This window comes from Myxine glutinosa, chromosome 2 (genome assembly GCF_964187855.1).
Source record: "Myxine glutinosa chromosome 2, kmMyxGlut1.1, whole genome shotgun sequence".
NCBI lineage: Eukaryota > Metazoa > Chordata > Myxini > Myxiniformes > Myxinidae > Myxine > Myxine glutinosa.
In genome coordinates this window covers 231,243,271-231,263,172 of record NC_136262.1, presented here as the reverse complement: position 1 = coordinate 231,263,172, position 19,902 = coordinate 231,243,271, and the positions used below count along the sequence as shown (strand labels likewise).

General features: G+C 43.2%; 1 protein-coding gene across 4 annotated transcripts in view; it reads left to right on the top strand.

Moving 5' to 3' along the window:
• Nucleotides 1-19,902, top strand: part of SPG11 (SPG11 vesicle trafficking associated, spatacsin) — a 251,910-nt gene that overhangs the window by 130,082 nt on the left and 101,926 nt on the right. For all 4 annotated transcript variants that reach the window (XM_078772351.1, XM_078772350.1, XM_078772348.1 and 1 more), the window contains exons 20-22: nt 1,862-1,928; nt 8,682-8,847; nt 19,520-19,722. In XM_078772351.1, the coding sequence (XP_078628477.1) occupies nt 1,862-1,928; nt 8,682-8,847; nt 19,520-19,722 (436 nt within the window). The remainder of the gene's footprint in view (nt 1-1,861; nt 1,929-8,681; nt 8,848-19,519; nt 19,723-19,902) is intronic.

Genomic DNA, 19,902 nt, shown 5'->3' with positions numbered 1-19,902 from the left:
GGGGTGTACTTACTTTTTCCACATGCGAAATTTGCATTTATGTTTATTTAAATTATGCAATGGACTACAAAATGTAAATGTTTCATGATATTTGTTATATTATATCACCTTTATCTTTCAATATTGTTGAAATGAAGATCAAATAGCTGTATGTTGAAATATGTTGAAAAAGTCAAAACTTTACATGGGTTGTACTTACTTTTTCACGTGACTGTATTCACACCTCTTGACTTTTTTACATTTTGATATGTTACAGCCTGAATTTAACATGGGTTAAATTGCAATTTTTTGTCTACATACAATCTACATACAGTCCCTCAATGACGTAGTGAAAACATGTTTTTAGATTTCCTTACAAATTTATTGAAAATGAAATACAGACGTATCTAATTTCCATAAGCATTCAGCCCTCCTAGCGAATACTTTGAAGAAGCGCCTTTAGCAACAATACAACTTTGAGTTTTTCTGCGTAATATCTGTATCAGCGTTGCACATCTGGATTTGGGGAGTTTCTTCCATTTTTCCTTGCAGACTTGCCCAAGTTCTGTCTGGATGAGGAGCGTCTTTCCACAGATTCTCAATGGGATTCAAGTCTGGGCTTTGGCTGGGCCACTAAAGGACTTTCACATTCTTGTTCTGAAGGCATTATCCAGTGTTGCTTTGGCTGTATGCTTGGAGTCATTGTCCTGTTGGAACATAAATCTTCACTGCAGTCTAAGGTCTTTTGCACTCTGAAGCAGGTTCTCGTCAAGGATTTACCTGTATTTGGCTCCATTCCTTGTTCCTTCTGTCCTTACAAGTCTCCCAGTCCCTGCCGCTGAAAAGCATCCCCATAGCATGATGCTTCCACCACCATGCTTCATGGTAGGGATGGTGTTAAATGGTTGATGAACTGTGCCTGGTTTCCATCAGACGCAGCACTTTGTGTTCAGGCCAAAGAGTTCAGTTTTCGTCTCATCAGACAACAGAATATTTTACCTCATTTCCTGAGTCTTTCTTGTGCCTTTTTGGAAACTCCAGGCATACAGTTGTGAACCTTTTTCTCAGGAGTGGCTTCCGTCTGGCTCCTGTCCCAAAAAGCCTAGATTTGTGAAGTGTTTCAGAGACTTGTCCTTCCGGCAGGTTCTCCCATCTCAGCAAAGGAACTCTGTAGTTCTGTGAGAGTGGTAATTGGGTTCTTGTTCTCCTTCCTGACCAAGGTCCCTCTTGCCCGGTTGCTCAGTTTGTTTGGGCGGCCAGCTTTTGGAAGAGTCTGGGTACTTCCATATTCTTTCCATTTACTAATGATAGAGCTTACTGTGCTCTTTGGGAACTTTCAACACTCCAGAAATTGTTTTATACCCTTCCCCAAATCTATGCTTCATCACAATTCTATCTCGGAGTTCTATGGACAGTTCCTTGGACTTCATGGTAGAGTTTCTGCTCTGACATGCAATGTCAACTGTGGGACATTGTATAGAAAAGTGTTTCTTTCTAAATCATGTCCAATCAATTTAATTGGCCCCAGGTGGACTCAAATCAAGTTGTAGAGACATCTCAAGGATGATCTAAGGAAATTGTATACACCTGAGTCAAATTTGGAGTGTCATAACCAAGGGGTTGAATACCTATTTACTCAAGCCATTTTAGCTTTTCATTTTTAATTAATTTGTGTAAATTTCAAAAAAAACAAATTCCTCTGACATTATGGGGCATTAAGTGAAGATCAGTGACAAAAAAAATCTCAATTTCGTCCATTTTAATTTTTTTCTGTGCTGTAAATTTTTTTTGTAAAAGTCAAGGGGTGTGACTACTTTCTGAAGGCAATGTCTACAAAAAAACCCCAAAACGCTTGGTGCATCTTGAACGTTTTGCTTTGCAGGCTCTGGATCCTTTTGGACCATCTCGGCTGTATGGCTGGCAAGCAACAAACACACTCGCGAGAAAAGGTATTACATTTGCAACCTTTGGCACTTTTCTTTCTTCCCTCTCTATCTTTCCTCCCTCTATCCATTTTTGTGGTTATTATGTCTACAGTGATATGTGGTATGCAAAGCAGCTGCACATGATTTAAAGTGCTGCTGTGGCTGAGTTACTGATCACTTAATTGAGATTTTTTTTTACCTTATGAAATGCATTTTGCAATCTGGCATTAAAGAATCTTGTTTATTTTCTTTGCATCAGATGGAAGAAAACGCTATTATGTTTAAAACCATATTTTGGTGTGTGAGTGTGTGTGCGCGCGTGCGTGCACATGTGTGCATGTATGCAGTCTGCAAGCAACTACTTGGGTGCATCCGATGTGCAGGCATAATAAATATAAGCTATATATATATATATACAGTCACGTGAAAAAGTAAGTACACCCCATGTAAAGTTTTGACTTTTTCAACATAGTTTAACATACAGCTATTTGATCTTCATTTCAACAATATTGAGAGATAAAGGTGATATAATATAACAAATATCATGCAACATTTTCATTTTGTAGTCCATTGTATAATTTAAATAAACATAAATGCAAATTTCGCATGTGGAAAAAGTAAATACACCCCTACATTTATCACTACTTCACAAACCTAAAATTAGAATCAGGTGCACCAGCTCAGGTGCAAATGATTAGAACATTGTTAGAGAGGATCTTGGAGGAACGTGTCTTATTTAAACCTCAGACATTTGGTTTGGTTTGCTCTTTGTTGTTGAAGTTTGCGGCATCACCATGCCTAGATCAAAAGAGCTCTCTGAGGCCTTCAGAAAGAAGGTTATAGATGCCTACGAGTCTGGGAAGGGATTTAAAAAGATCTCCAAACAATTTGAAATCAATCATTCGACTGTCCGGAAGATCATCTACAAGTGGAGAAGATTCCAAACAAATGCCAACTTGTTCAGGCATGTGGAAGTTCAGCATTTTGTTCAAGTTCAGCCCGAGAGCAGACCGCAAGATGCTGAAAGAAGTCTTTAAGAACCCCAGAATGTCATCACGGGATCTACAGGTAGCTCTTGCCACTGTTGATGTCAAAGTGTACGAGTCTAGCATTAGAAAGAGGCTGCACAAATTTGATCTACATGGGAGGTGTGCCAGGAGGAAACCTTTGCTGTCCAGAAAGAACATCAGGGCAAGGCTAAAGTTTGCCAATGAACACCTAGGCAAAGACCAGCACTTCTGGAACAATGTGCTCTGTACAGATGTGTCAAATGTAGAACTATTTGGCCACAGTACCAGAAGACATGTTTGGCGAAAACCAAAGACAGCATTTGACCACAAGAACCTGATACCAACTGTAAAGCAGCATGGTGGTGGAAATATTATGGTTTGGGGCAGCTTTGCTGCATCAGGGCCTGGGCAGCTCACCATCATAGAATCCACTATGAATTCTTCATTGTACCAGAGGGTGCTTGAGGATAATGTGAGGCCATCTGTCGGAAAGTTGAAGCTCAACCGAAGGTGGACCTTGCAACATGACAAGGACCCGAAACATACCAGTAAATCCACCAAAGAATGGCTGAAAAGAAAGAAATGGAGGGTTCTGGAATGGCCAAGTCAAAGCCCGAACCTAAATCCCATCGAGATGTTGTGGGGGGATTTGAAACGACCTGAGCATGCAAGAAACCCCTCAAACATCGCACAGCTGAAAGAATTCTGCATGGAGGAGTGGGCAAAAATTTCTCCCAGTCGATGTCAGAGATTGGTAGACAGTCATGAGAAACGCCTTCTTGAGGTTGTTTCTGCCAAAGGGGGCAATACCACCTATTAGAGCCAAGGGTGTACTTACTTTTTCCACATGTGGAATTTGCATTTATGTTTATTTAAATTATACAATGGACTACAAAATGTAAATGTTTCATGATATTTGTTTTATTATATCACCTTTATCTATCAGTCTTGTTAGTCCCTGGTGTTGGGCTAGCGGCTAGCGTGCCGGCTTAGGATCCTAGGATCCTGGGTTCGAATCCTGGTCAATCGCTGAATTAACGCCAGGGGGGTTGACTCAGCCTGTCATCCTTCCGAGGTCGGCAAATTGAGTACCAGTTCACTGGTAATTCCCTGCTTGTCGTTAAAGGCGGCAAAAAGGGTTGGCGTCAGGAAGGGCATCCGGCCGTAAAACATTGCTTCAAAAAGGGGACCGAAAAACAACAACAACCACAGTTCCCGAAAAAGGCCAACCCCCGCTTGCAGGGAAAAATGGCCTCTAAAGGTGTTTTTTATTTATTTATCAGTCTTGTTGAAATGAAGATCAAATAGCTGTATGTCGAAATATGTTGAAAAAGTCAAAACTTTACATGGGGTGTACTTACTTTTTCACGTGACTGTACACATATATATATATTGTAACGAATTTGAGAAAGTGTAAAGAATGTGAGAATTATGGTTTTGTTGTGTGTAGCTGTCACCCTCCGTAATGTAAAGAAAGGTCAAAGCTCGTCCTCTTAGTTAATTCCATAAACCTACACACAGGGCACCATATATCCTGTTAAATAGTTAGTCCCTTATTCTATGTAGTTTAAGGATGTGTTTCCCAATAGTTTGACTCTTCATTGCACCGAATTAAATAAGAGTAGGTCCCTCCGACGCCCCATGGCATCTTCCAAGTGCCAGGTTTGCCAGGTTTGCCAGGTTTGCTGCAATTGACTTCTTTAGCCACTTTGCTGCATTTTCATCTCCCGTCCACTTTGCTGCATTTGACTCCATTACGCACGAGGTAACCACGAAGAAGAAAGGCGGGTCTCCACCTCGTCATAGAGGGGAGGAGTGAGTCGGCCCCGCTCATCCAACCCAGAACGAGGGGTTTGGCTTGAGAGGGCGGAGAGAGAACGATCGGGAGGTTCGCAAAGGTTGAAGGGCGGGGCCTATATAACCCGCAGCGGGACGCTCCCCACGGCAGATGAGTTCTGAGTCCAAAGAGAGATGCGCTGGAGATGAGCAGGTGTGACCAAGCCGCCGTGATACGTGCCGCGCTGCAGGAAAAACGGACCGAGGCAACGCAAGGAGCGCGCGACGCAGCAGCGCGGAGAAAGGAACTTCGCCCGCGCAGTTTGGGACCGCGGGAGTTCGCACGACCGCGGCTCGGCTTCTTGACGGCGGTGCCTTCTGGCCCGACCGTGCCCAGGCCCCGCTGAACCTTCCTTGCCTCTCAAAGCCATCCATCTCCAAGCCATCCATTCCTGCCTGCATTTCCCGTGTAAGTGTGATCGTTCGTCTGTCTTGCAGAACGCAACAGAACGCAACAACCCTTGTATACCCGACTGTGAAGCCAATCGTCAAATGCACCTGTCCGTACATTTTGCCACGCCACCTGTGATATAATCCTGTTGTTGACTTCTTGCTGCGACAGACAATCAGTGACATGGTTCTTTCAACAAATAAATCACCAAAGTGGAAAAGAAACTCACCAGATTGATATACTGAGTTAGGAAAGTAAACCCAAGTCAAGAAAAAAAAAAATTCCATATTAAATGCCAAGTCTGTATATATACAGACTTGGCATTTAATATGGAATTTTTTCTTTTCATATTATATTTTTCACATTTTTCATATTTCATATTTTTTTCAATCCCCCCCCCCCCCCCAGGGGTGGGGGGGATTGATCAGGGTTATTGGTCCAGGTATTAGCCCGAATACCTTTATCAATCCCTCTGCAAAACAAGGAGACAAGTAGCGCTCGAATCCCGGACAAGATGGTATTTGCCGAGCGGTTTAGCAATCCGGAATCCGAGCCATTAGCAATTGACTAAACCCGATTGTAAGCGGTTCTGCCAAAATCGTGCCACAGATATTCAATAGGGAAAACACGATGACGATCGGACGAGAATGAAACCAAAGTAAGGAGGAACAGGTATTTATTATTAACTATACAAAAACCAAAGGGAGAGAAGAAATAAAAGTAATATACAGGAAAAGAAGACACAGTGCAATGCTTAACAATACAGGCTTAACTTATACCCCAGGGACAAGACGAACAGAACAAACTCATGTACACAAAAGGGGATTGCAGGCAGGAATGGCTGGACGATGGATGAGAAGGATCCGTGCAGAACGGCAGGGCTGGAAACGAGCGGCCGCCGACTCCCCGCACTCGGGTTCTCGCGGCAGAGCTGCTTGAAGCAGCGTCTCCGGGCTTTACGCAGCTTGGTCTCTCCTGCCTTCTTATGCGTCTTTCGGTGCTCCCTGGTCATCCGCCTCTGAAGCTCATCTGCCGCCTCTCCTCGCTCATCATCTGGGGGGGCCTCGTGCCAAGGGTTTTATAACCACCCCCGTGGAACTTTCTCGAACTTGCCAGATCTTCCTTGCCACGCCCTACCAAGCCATGCCCACCGATTCCTGGTTGGTCGCCAGGGGCTCTCTTGCTCCACCTTTGATGACAAGGTGGGGCTATGCCCTTCTTCTCCGATCCTGGCCTCGTGGGCAATGGAGTTTTGGCGCGATGTGGAGCCAGTAAACACAGCCCCATGCAATGGCGGCGAACGCCGCATTACTGGCACTTTTAGGAGGCCATTGGGGATATTGAAAGGGATCTATATCATTTGATTGATGCAACATAGAGTCACTATTGGAAACACAGCCTTACCTGGAACACATAATAATGATATAACTACGAAAAGGGCCTATGATTCGCTACGTGTTGCAATGTGGACTAACTAGGGTGCAATTATTTCAATTAACAGCCAATTAAGGGGAAATGTACACAGGGGTTATTTATAAGGGAATTTACTACTAAATTTACATGTGAAGGTTCTAAAAACCGCAACAATATATATCTGTGCAGTGTCTGTGTTTTCTTGTCTTGTCTCGTCACTGAACTACTCCCTCAAACTTTTGTGACATCGTACCAAACTTCTGGTATGCACCCATCTCTGTGGTGGTGAGGTGGTGAGGTGTTTTGAAAAACATATATATATATATATACATGTGTATATATATATAATATATATATATATATCCATCTCAACCCCGCTATTCGTGGGTGATACGTTCCTGGAAAGTGCTGCGAATTGAGAAACCGTGAATGATGGGGCATTGTTTCATTGGAAAAAGGGGGGATTGGTTCCTGAATCGTGAAAATCCATGAATGTCGAGGAACAAACCACATATTGCGAGGCAAAATCCACAAATGTCGAGGCAAATCTCACGAATGTCGAATAAAATGATCGAATGTCTGAAAATCCCACAAATGTCGATGAAAATCCGTGAATGCATGCCGTGCCATTGCTTCAATGGGGAAAAGGGAGACAGCTAATTGCACTAGTCGATACTGTGGAGTGTTTTCATTCTGTACAGTAACTCTTAGGGATGACGTGTTATGCAGCTGGTGGAATATCGTGTGATGCATCCCTTGAAACATTGTTTACCATGTGAACGGCGGCAGCTTATCACGTGAACCTGTTTACAGTGTTAATGACGGTATGTCAGGTGAAGCTATTCACAGTGTGAATGGGGGGATATCAGGTGAAGCTATTCACAGTGTGAATGGGGGGATATCAGGTGAAGCTATTCACAGTGTGAATGGGGGGATATCAGGTGAAGCTATTCACAGTGTGAATGGGGGGGGATACGGTTTCACGCGAAAGCGGTGAAAACGCAAAGCACAGCACCGTGAATGTCGAAGCAGGTCATGCTCGCTGCTTGTAGAAGATGTTTTTTGTGCATGTCCAGCTGCTTTGTGCATAGCTGGTGAAAGATGGGTTTTATAAGTGTCATGCTCGCGGCTCATGGAGAAAAAAAAAAAATTGTGCCCGCGAAGACCCACAAATACACAGGACATAGGGCCGCGAATAGAGAAGCAGGTCACAATTTATCAACCGCGAATATATGGAACCCTTGAATAGTGGGGTCCTTCTGTATATATTTAATGTGGAAGGCTATCTGATGTCATGGACTATATAGTCCTCATTGAGGCCAGGCCCTAAATAAAATAGCTGCATTGATAGAAAAGTGAAGAACGGGAGACTCGTCGAAGACCTTTTGAGGAAGTAAAAAAAAAAATTCTGCTTTTTGAAAACAGGAAGGTCGTAAGTGTTTGGAAATACATGGAAAGGTAAAGAGTTCCAGAGTTTGGCAGTGGAGGGGAAGAAACAAACATCATAATGGTCCACCCTTGAATTGCCAATGGCCATGCAATGATCATGAGATGTAGACATATGTATAGCACTGTCATGTGTACATGTTTTAACCATTAGATGTATGTATGTGTATATATATATATATATATACACACATATATTAAAACTTGAAAGTGAATTTTATTATTACAAAATATTTTTTAATGGCCCTCACCAATATTTTATAGGTGAATAAAAATCTTATTTTTAATATTCCATATAAATTCATTTTGGGTCACAGAAAAGTTAGTCACATGAAAATATAATAATGGGTTGGGAACTAGAAACGCTTAGCATTTTTAATGTTGGGAAAATTGAAGAGTGGTTTGCACCATGATACGACATCCTGTGTCCGAACGTGGGGTTAGTGAGGGGTGGGGGCTGTCGGGGGGAAAATGCCTTTACCTCCATAATGATAGACTCCCCTTGACACCTTTGCGTATTAATTATATAGATATTATATTAATGACATATCATACTCTTTACAGAGCGTTTGTGCTGCTAAAGCAGTTTATTGTTGTTGTTTAATTGGTTTATTTTCTTTAATATTGTTTAATTGGTTTTTGATACCTATTCATCCTTGCTCCAATTGATTATTCTGTCAGACTCTGTACAGGAGCTTCCCAACTTCTCACAGCCTTTTCTCAGAGATCGACCAACCGAATGCCAGTTTCTTGGCTTTTCCTTTTATCTCCTGCATGGCCGGCCCTCTTTTGCTTTTGTGGCCTTTCTTCGGGAGAGAATTCGATGCAGAGGTATCTCGACATCCAGGTATGTTTGGCAACCTTCTTCTGTAATTTTTGGATATGCCCATCAATGATTGGTCCCTGACCGCTAAGCCTGGTGTTGGCTTAGCGGTCAGGGTGCCGGCTTGGGATCCTAGGATCCTGGGTTTCAATCCCAGTCGATCGCTAAATTAACACCAGGGGGGTTGACTCAGCCTGTCATCCTTCCGAGGTCGGCAAATTGAGTACAAGCTTGCTGGGATGAATGATCCCTGTGTGCACCCCGATTTAGAATAGGTACACCGTATCCCTGCGCATCCATCGTAAGAGGCGACTAAGGGTTGGCGTCAGGAAGGGCATCCGGCCATTAAAACATTGCCTCAAACAGGGAACCATGATTGTCATGGGGCCCGCAAGGCTAATCCCCGCTGTAGCGGGGAAAAATGCCCTGAAAACGATCATTCATTACTTCATTCATCAATGATTGGTGATGGAATGAAATGGCATTTGATAGGATGGGATGGCCATAGACCAACAAAACAACAAAAACAACTAGAAATGCAAGCAGTGATGATAGGCTTCCAGATAAATGGCCGCCATACCACGTGATGGATGACGTTTTGTTTTTGCTAAATGGTATCCCATTGCTAGGCGATCATATTTGTAAAATTTCAAATATTTTTAAAGAAGATGTTTAACGTTGATGACGTCATAGGCAATGGCAGCCAATGTAAGTCAAAATTGGAAAAAAATTGTTTTTGATGCGCAGAGTTACATTGGTATCTATAATGAGTTAAACCTTTGGTAGAGCAAGCTATAACGGTTTTCTTGGAATCATGTACACAAATTTAGTGGGAATAATCTTTACAAGAACAATAGGTTTCTTTCCAGTCGGGACCTCACTGGAAGCCTAACAATAATAACCCCATGATGAATGCAATAGATGGAGACAACAGCAACAATTCTGTGACTTTTTGTTTCCTAAGTCGAGGCTCGTGTAAGAGCTAACACATGAAACCTGTGAGAGAGAGAGAGAGAGAGAGAGAATTGAATTTGCAACACCATTTATTTCACAAAAAAACACACCAGGTCAAGTTACATTTTTACAGGAGAGAAAAAAATAGAAAAAAACAACAGTTCTTAATGTTAAAAAGAAAAGTACAAATTCGATTCATTTACAACACATCAGGCTTCATTAATACACCATTTGCACTCAAAGAGTTTGACATTTTCATTCACCACATAATAATCAAACTCTAACCTTATTCTTGCAGACACCAGCCCTTTAAACATAGGAACAACATCAAACCCATGCCCATTATCAATTTTAATTTTCCTTGATTTATATATTGAATATTTTGCTACAGCAGCTAAGAAGTTTAGGAGAACACCAGAGTCCTTGCAGGAGGGTCTGAAAGATACACCAAAAATAAAAGAATGTGAAGTAAAAGGAAAAGACAACTGATCAAAAAGGTGTGTGAGAATCAAGAAAAGAGGTATTAGTCTTTCGCATTTCACATAGGCATGAAAGAGATCCTCCTTCTGTACACAGAAGGGGCATGCTACTGGCACTGAGCTGTCAAGGTGATGAACAAAGGTGTTCGTAGGGAGAGCCCAATGTGCTAGTCTCCACTGATGTGCTAGTCTCCCCTCTGGTCTGGTGCTCCTGCCTCACACCTAGCTCGTCTTCACGCTGTTGAAACCAAAGTGTGCAGAATCATTGGAATCTCCCGCGATGAAGCTAACTCCAAGGGCCTTTCACTCACTCACCGCAGGCAGGTTGGTGGTCTTTCCGTCTTCTACCGACTCCTCTCTGGCCTTACCCCCCCAGCTCTCTCTGGACTCTGTCCCCCAAATATTCCTACAGGTCGCACAAGATCTGCCTGCAACCCTCTTATGGTTAAACTGCCAAAATCAAGACTTTCTGCTCACCTTCACTCCTTCATTCCTCTTTTCTCCCGCCTCTGGAACAAACTCCCTCACTCTCTTCAATCCCACTCCACCCTCCAGGTCTTTAAAACAGCTGTTCACCACCATCTCTTATCCTCCCCCATCCAAAACCTTGATCTTTTCTACCCCCGCTAATTTAGGTCCCCTTGTGTTTTATACCTCTCCCCCCACCCCCTCCCCTTCCCACGCCTCCTGCCCCCAAGCCCTCTCCCTCCCACACTTCTCCCTGCTCTCAAATGTTGTGGTTGTGTGCTTCCCCTTCTCTCCCCATCTTGTCTTCCGCTCCCTCTTTTTGTATATTTTGTTTGTCTGGTTGATTTGTTTGTGAAATAAATGTTAGCTCTTTCACGAGCCTCGATTCAGTATACAAAAAAATATATATATATATATATATATATATGTATATCTGCGAGGAACCCGTAAATAGGTAGTTTGTACATATTAGGCCACAGCGGCGTGGCAGGAGACCCTGGCCCTAACCTTTCTGACCACAAGGCCACTCGCGCCACTCCGGAGAAGGGTGATGCTTGGTTTTCTCGAAGGAGCTTGTGAATACCCGCCTTTGTTACCAAATGAAAATGAGATACAAATTCACCATTCGACTGGAGAGCTGGGAGCACCTTAATTTCAGGGAAAGACAGCCGAAAATCCTCGACATTGTTTATACCTTCCCAGCCAATATTTAACTCCTTAAACTTCCTCTTGACGATGCGTATAATTTGGCTGACAATACGCACGGATCTTAAACCAAGAATGGCCGCCACCCTGCCAGCAGACATCCATTTTGTCCCAGATGTATCCCTCAGGTCACAAACTTTGCCAATTCCTCCTTGAGTAAATTTCCTAATCAAAGTCGGACTATGAGGAATGCATGGAAAAAACCCGTTATAGAAAATAGGCTCTTGGATAAACATCCGGCAATTATAAGCCTCAAGGCAACGATGAACCCCAAAACCTTTCCAAACTCTCAGCAAACCCTGATAAAAAGTTGGGATTGAAACTAAGCTGACACGGTCAAGGTTCACCAGGAACAAGTGCCTATCATAACACAGGCCTCCCGCTTGTTGCAACAAGAAAAACGCAAATGAGCGCCAGGGCAGCTCTTCAGCATACAACAGACGTTGCACAGACTGTAGGCGAAAAGCCATAAGCCGGGTGGACACATCCACAATTCCATGTCCACCCTCCTTCCGAGGATGGTACAGTATTTGCGGCCGAAGCCAGTGGTATCCATTCCAAAAGAAATTAACCAAGACCCGCTGGATGGCTGGTATCAACTCCTTGGGTGGCTGCAAGGCAATTAGTTTATGCCATAATCTTGCTGCTATCAAGTTATTTATAACAAGAGTGCGGCCTTTATAAGAAAGAGATCGCAGCAGTCCTTCCCATCGTTTCAACCGGTGTGTAATTTGTTCAATCATTCCTTCCCAGTTCTTCATTTCTACTTCCTGGTTGCCGAGATAGACACCAAGATATTTGACCCCATCTGTTTTCCACTCTAAATTATGTGGGAGTGACGGTGGCAGTGTTAGAGAAAGGTTATCTGAACCGCACCATAAGGCTACACTCTTGCCCCAATTTACTTCGGCGGAAGAGGCCGCAGAGTAGTCTTTAAAGCAACGCTGCACCGCAGCAACACTACTTGGGCCCTTAATCAGAACACATACATCATCAGCATAAGCTGTGACCACAAATCTTGAACCAAAAACGGCTCCCACCTCCTGAGTTATTCACTGCCTGATGGATGCTAAGAGTGGTTCAAGGGCAATTATATACAGAAGTCCAGAAAGGGGACAACCTTGACGGATACCCCGACGGAAAGGAAAAGGGGGACATAAACTGTTGTTTACTTTCATCATGCAGAAGGTGTTAGTGTATAACAGCTTAACATAGGAAATGAAAGTTTCGCCAAAACCCATCCGCTCCAGAACAGAAAACAAATATGTATGATCAACACGATCAAAAGCCTTTGTTTGGTCAAGAAACAACAACCCAAAACTGGCACGCAAGTACTTATTACAAGAAATAATATCCCTTATCAGAAAAATATTGTCATAAATTGACCTTCCTGGTACACAGTAGGTCTGGTCAGGGTGCACAATAGAGCTGATCACAGTTCCCAAACGGTTTGCTAAAACCTTCGACAAAAGCTTGTAATCCGCACACAGCAATGAGACAGGCCGCCAGTTCTCGACTAGTTGAGTGTCCCCAGCCTTTGGCAACAGGCAAATGACTGCTCTTCTGCAGGACAGGGGAAGCTCTCCAACATGAAGGCATTCATCAAATACCACAAGCAGGTCAGGTCCCACAAGTTTCCAAAAAGTCTTATAGAACTCTCCGGGCAAACCATCAATCCCAGAGGCTTTACCATCCTTCAAGCTCCACATAGCAGTTTCAAGTTCAGCAGCCGAAACTGACATGTTCAATGTGCATTGCTGGTCTTCCTCAAGTCTTGGAAGCCCAGTAGTCAGCTCCTGCAAGGTCTCATTACTTATGCTCTGGGTGGAGTACAAGTTTGTATAAAAACCCTTCAAAACAGACTTAATCTCCTGTTGGGAGGTCACTATTGACCCATTAGCAGCACGTAGCCGGTGAATCTGTTGTGATTTTTTGACAGAGTTCTCCAAACCAAACAAGGCCTTATTTGGCATATCCAACGTTAAATAACTCATTCTCATGCGTACCAGGGTGCCCATTGCTCGCTGCCGTACCAGTTCAGTCAACATTGCCTTTTTAGTCCATAGCAGCCGGTCACCTGTAGTGTCTTTCCCAGCCGTATTAATGTTTTCCTCCAGGGCTGCAATTTCAGCCTTTAATGAATCAATCGAAAGATTTTTGCAATTTAGTGGCATAAAGACTATATTGTTGACAGAACGATTTGACCTGACCCTTTGCGAGGTCCCACCACAGTCGAAGGTTAGCATGCTCAAATTTTGAGGACCGAATTCTTTCCCACACGGCTCGAAAAGCCTCTTTGAATCTCATATCATTCAGCAGGTGGGTATTAAGTGACCAATACGCACTACCACCTGAGGCCAGAGGCAAGTTAAAACCCATTGAAACCAGGTAATGGTCTGTGAAACCAGTTGGGAGTATCTGGGTTGTGGCCATCACATTTAGCATTGGCTTATTCATGTAGAATCTGTCTAGCCTTGCCATTGATATCCTCCCATCATGGCATCTGCACCATGTATAGCACCGTGAAGTTGGGTGTTGCAACCTCCAAACATCTTTCAAATGCTGATTTTTGATGATGTTCTCCAAAATCCTCGTAGAAGCCGGATGGGGTTCATGACCGGTCCTGTCTACGGAAGGATTGATAGTGCAATTGAAATCACCAGCAATACAGATGAAAGCGGTTGTATCCAGTCCTTTTACAAAGTCATGCAGAGTGGAAAAGAACACTCTTCTTTCCATGGGCTCACTCGGTGCATATACGTTTACAATGATAATCCTTTGCATGTTGCAATAGAAATCCACCGCTATCAGATGTCCCTTATAAATTTCCTTAAAGACAATCTTCCGAGCAGGGATTCTATCACTCAAGGCGATGGCAACACCAGCTTTGGGTGTGGTAAAACCACTCAGCCACCACTGCCCTCGATAAAGTTTTCCCCATTCAGCAACCAGGGTGTTCATAGCATGAGTCTCCTGTATCAGGATGATGTCGGCTTTCACCCTCTCCGTCGCCTGAATTGTCTGAATTTTTCGTAAGTGGGTACAACCCCCATTGATATTCAGGGATGCGATACATATCTCTCGCAAAGCCATTTACAAAGGTAACTCACCCTCCGCCTGCAATTCCTTATTCGTCTTTGTGACCGCTTTCCGAAGACGCTGAAATTGGGCCTCCGAGATTTCCATTGGGTCATTTCTTTGCAGGAGGGGTCTTGCAGCCCTGATGAAAGTTTTCACATCGGGAAAATGGTCTTTGATCACAACATAGCGTTGCCGAAACGTCTCGTTTCGGAAACTGATGACGTTTTCCTTTGTTGCTTCCATCTGTTCTTCTCCCTGATGATCATTCACAGACACAAGGCTTTGAGCTTCCTCATCCAGCTCCCTAACCACATCAACGTTTAAACTCCTTTGTTGTGTGTCAGGAGCTGGCACACCTTCTGTGTCATCACCACTGCAGTCTTCTTGTTGCATAACCAGGGGCACATCTGTGCCACCACTGCTGCCTATTATAGGTCTGCTTGGACCATCATCCTTGGTCGTTTCAACCGGATGTGAGCAACAACCGTTGTCACTCAGGCCCTGGGACTGCTCGTTGTCACAAGGGACAATGGTGCCATCATCACAACCAATACTGGTGCATTGATTTTCTTCAACAAGAGCAAGGGGTGAAGTCCTACTCTCCTCTGTTTCGTCACCACCCTGCCCAGCTTGCCGAGCATCATCAGGATAGTCTGAGATACTGTTTGTTTGTACGAGTATCACTTTGCTACCTTTGTCTTCCACCTCGGCGCCTTTCATCAATACCTCCTCAAAAACCATATTATCTTTAGGTTGCAGCCTCTTGTCCACATCGACTGGGTGCTCCTCTGCTGCACTAACCTCAGCAACACCGCCACCACTTTGCCACACCCTGGTCTTCTGGTGTGGACGTCTGTACTCCACCAGGCTCATGAACGGGGGGCACTGCATCAGTCACAGGGGGGGCCGACCCAGCTGCTGTAGCGTACGTCTTCTTGGCGTCTGGGCAATACTGCTTAGTGTGTCCGTGTGCTCCACATCCATAGCAGATCAAGGTCTCGGTCGCCATGAAGATTCTATAATCATGTTCGCCTACTTTAAAGGTGTGGGAGGTGCTCAACTGCTTCGCTGCATCTTTTAAAACAACAAAACAAAAACGTCTAAACGATTGTACGTGCTTCAACCTGCCGTTTCTCGTACGTAGAGGAACCCTAATGATTCGAGAGACGACAGTGCCAAACTCACCTAGCTTGTGCAGGATTTCCTCATTTCCTAGAAAAGGCGGAACATTGCTCAAAATGACTTTAACTGCCGGTGTGTCCATCGACGACACAGGAACAAACAGATCGTTTCCCAAGGTCAAACCATTCTGCACAACAATATCGGCCAGACTTATTTGCGAAACAAATACCACAATTTTGTGATTCATACGGGACGCGGCACGAATGTTACTTACGTTGATCAAATCCCCAATCGCGAGCAAAATGTCATCCATTTCAACTCCCTCCGGCGGGACAAGGCACAGCCCGTGCTTACGCGATAAACCCTCATCGGTAACACGATCGGCAGGCCTTTGGCTACTCCTATTAGCCATATCGTCAAAGGAGAAACGAAGTGAAAGCAAATAGATTTGTATAATCCCAAAAAAAAGAATAGGAAAAAATATATATTAAATAACTAAAAACAAAAGCACGGTTTAAACCACGTTAGGAAAAAACGTGTTTAAACAAACCCCACCGTGCTGGCTCTCCCTCTCTCTGTCTCGAAAGAGGGGAAAAAGAGGGACAGGTGGTAACGAAGCAGGAAGGGAGGAAAAAGGTCAACAGACACGACAAAAGTACAAAAGGAAAAAAACAAAGGAAAGGGAAAGGTAAAAAGGGAGGTGGGGAGAGGACGAAAACAACACGAGCCAGGAGCTACAACACACAAACACGAGCACACGCCATCTTGCCACGCCCAACAACAGACGGCCAGCAGGGGGCGAGAGAGAGAGAGAGAGAGAGAGAGAGAGAGAGAGAGAGAGAGAGAGAGAGAGAGAGAGAGAGAAGAAAGAGAGAGAGAAAGAGAATGAATGAATAGGAGAATCTGTGGAAGGGAGAGGGCTGAGTTGGGGGTACATGGTATAAACAAGATGGACAATATGGGGAATTTGAAAAAGGTGGATTTGGGGTGTATTGATGGGGGTAGAAAATATCAAGGTTTTGGATTGGGGAAGATGTGAAATGGTGGTTAACAGCTGTTTTGAAGACCCGGAGGGAGGAGTGGGATTGAAGAGAATGTGGGAGTTTGTTCCAGAGGTGGTGAAAAAGAGGAATGAAAGGGTGAAGGTGTGAGCAGAGAGTCTTGATTTTGGCAGTTAAAGTTGGGTTTGATGCATCATCCACTGAAATGCTTTGACATTATCTAGCATAGTGAACACTTTAACAAAAGTCTGCTTTGACTGAGCCGAAAGCAGAACAAAAGTTGAAAGTAAGTTGAGATGCTGCAATTGTAAGACATTGTTAATTATGCCTATGAGGTTTGGTGTTGGTCTAATTTTGTTGTCTACTTACTTCCTTTGTGACACACTGTCTTTCAATGGAACTTTTCTGCTGTTGGAACTTTATCCATTTATGTTTGTGGATCATTATAATAAACTAGCCGAATGAGAGCCCGCTAAACGCGGGCATAAATCTGTCTTTTTTATATTATTTTTTATAATAAAAACCCGCTTAAAAAACATGATGCAAATTAGTCTTGGAAAAAAATAAATAAATTAATCTTTGTATCATTTGATGACTGAAGTGAGGTAAACAGAATATTTGTCTTACCTGATTTCTTTGTATCATTTGATGACCGAAGTGAGGTAAACAGAATATTTGTCTTACCTGATTGGCTAAGAAATGTGTTTTCTCACCTATTTTTTGAGCAGGGTGAACAGGCATGATTTTATGTTGCTGTACAGTTTATTCTGCATAAGAGACCTGTGCTAAAACAACTAATACATATAGATGTGAATTTGAATATGTTGTTAAATGCAAATGATAGTAAACAAAAACAGTTGTGAGAAGGTCGAGTCATCGGTTGTCTTTGTATCATATGGATATATTAATGGACTTATACATATGTGAAGTTAAATATGTTGTCCAGTGCAAATGATAGTAAACAAAAACAGTTGTGTGAAGGTTGTGTCAGTGGTTGTCTTTGTAACACATGGATATATTAATGGACTTACTTGTGAAGGAGGCTCGTTGTTGTGATGAGATGAATGAATGGATGCACCGATTGCTATCATCTGCTCCGATGCACCAATAATTTATTATTTAATATTTGACATTCAGAAGTACCATGTGGAATACCTAAATTGTTTTTATTTTTGATTGGAATTGAAATGTACAAGTCTTAGTACTTAGTCAAAATTAAATATCTCTAAGCTGGAACACCTAAACCTTTCCATAATAGTGAAAGCGATAGTTAAGTAAGTCGAAGTTTATTTCCAAACACCTATAGTCCTATATTCAGTTTACCCAAGGTAGCTTTTTCATCGCACATTAGTTTGCAGATGGTTTCAGCCCCCTGCTGGAGCTACCATTTGCGAATCCAGCATTTTGCAAGGATGGAGGGTGCAAGACCTAAAAGGAGGTAGTAGACTACAGCGAGGCCACCACCCTGTCTGCAATGCAACAGTAACTAGCCTAGATACTCACCTTATTTTCAGGAGATCTCAATGGTTTTAGGGGCCTTACTTTCCACAGCATGAAGAAGGGCAAGGTGTGAGGCAGGTGTGCCAATCCAAACGGGAGAGCAGTACTCCACCAAGCTATGAAGATGCCCTTGTAGGTTGTCAAAAGTTCAGTTCAGATTGGCCAAGGAGTGACCTTGCATGATGAAGGATGCGCAGTTGGCGGCTGGCTTTGGAAGCCATTTTGGAAATATTGTCTGCCCAAGAAAGATCATGGCTGATGGTGAGGCCCAAAAGTTTAAGTGACTTAACCTCTTCAACTGGTTGCCAGACGGTCCTTTCGGAGAGACAGATAGAGTATGTGAGATTTGTCCGTGTTGAAAGACATATTCCAAGTGTATGACCAGCTCCTGATTCTATTCAGTGCCTGCTACAATCAAAACCTGAGCCATGGGACCAAGAACCAACCTCATTCTTATTTTAGCACTCGCACGAGCCTCGATCTTGCATGCAAAAAAACATTCATAAAATTTGACTTATGATTCACATTTTTCCTTCATTTGATCTCAATGCTGAAGTAAAGTTCATGCAATATGACAACGTGACAAATAAATATGCCCGCGGTGGTTTTTGTTTGTTACCAAATCGACCACTTAGTGACTCGCACATCTCCAAGAACATGTTGTGTAAAGCAATGAGCAATTGAGGTGAAATTATCAATTTGATGACAGTGATGGGTTGAAAATGAGGTTTGAGCAAGAGAACAATGCTGGGTGGCAGTCCTTTGAATATGACAGTTTTGGGAATAGGTGTGCAGTACTAGGATTGCAATGTACATGGGCAATTCCACGGTTACTCACATTACAATAGATTACATTAATGCATCTATATATATAAATATATGTAATGTGAGTAACCGTGGAATTGCCCACAAGGAAAATTTTGCACTTAGTGGGTTGGGGACTTTTGGAGGAAGGGGATAAGCATGGGTGGAAGTTGAGACAAATAGGCAGTATTTAATGGATTGGTGAAAACAGGATTTGACAAATCACATGTGCTTGATAGACTGGGAACACATAAGCTGTCAATGTAGCAATGACAAGGATGTCACTCATAATGTGCTAAGTGTTGTAGTACTGAACTTACCCATAATTTAATTATCTTCAGATTGAGTAGTGTCGACTTGATACTGTAAATCATTATATTTTCTTGTGATAAGTTAGGAGCAGGAAGTAGTTCTGGAAATTATTTTTGTTCGTTTTTTTATGGTCGTGGGTAAGCGAATTGAAGTGCATTAGAGTGCATTTGAAGGTGTTCTCATGGAGGTGATGCTTTCTGATTGAAGATTGGCTGTAAGTAAACATTCTGCTGTCACAAATGTTGTGCTGTGATCTTGTTCTGATAATAGTGTGCAGCATGCTGGAAAGGAGGCATTCATGCTGGCATTGACCAACTTTGACTCTCCGGCTGTGGTGGCATCTGTTGTCGCTTTTGCGGAGATGCTTGGTCTGAACAGTAGAATGACCCAGGTGAACACTTCAATCGCTAATACCATACTGCAGAACAAGCTGGCTAAGGGTGGCACGGTGCTTGAGGAACAGCAGCAGTTAGGTATGTGATTGTGTCCATTATTGAGTGTGGTTTGAGGCTTAATGCGCTTGCCCCTAAAATTGGAGTTTGGGTAGTTACCTGTCACCGAAGGTGGACGGAGGTTCTGTTTTCACCCTGTCTGCCTGTCTTTGGCTTTTTTTCTGTGAGCACGATATCTCAAAAAGTTATGGACAGATTTGG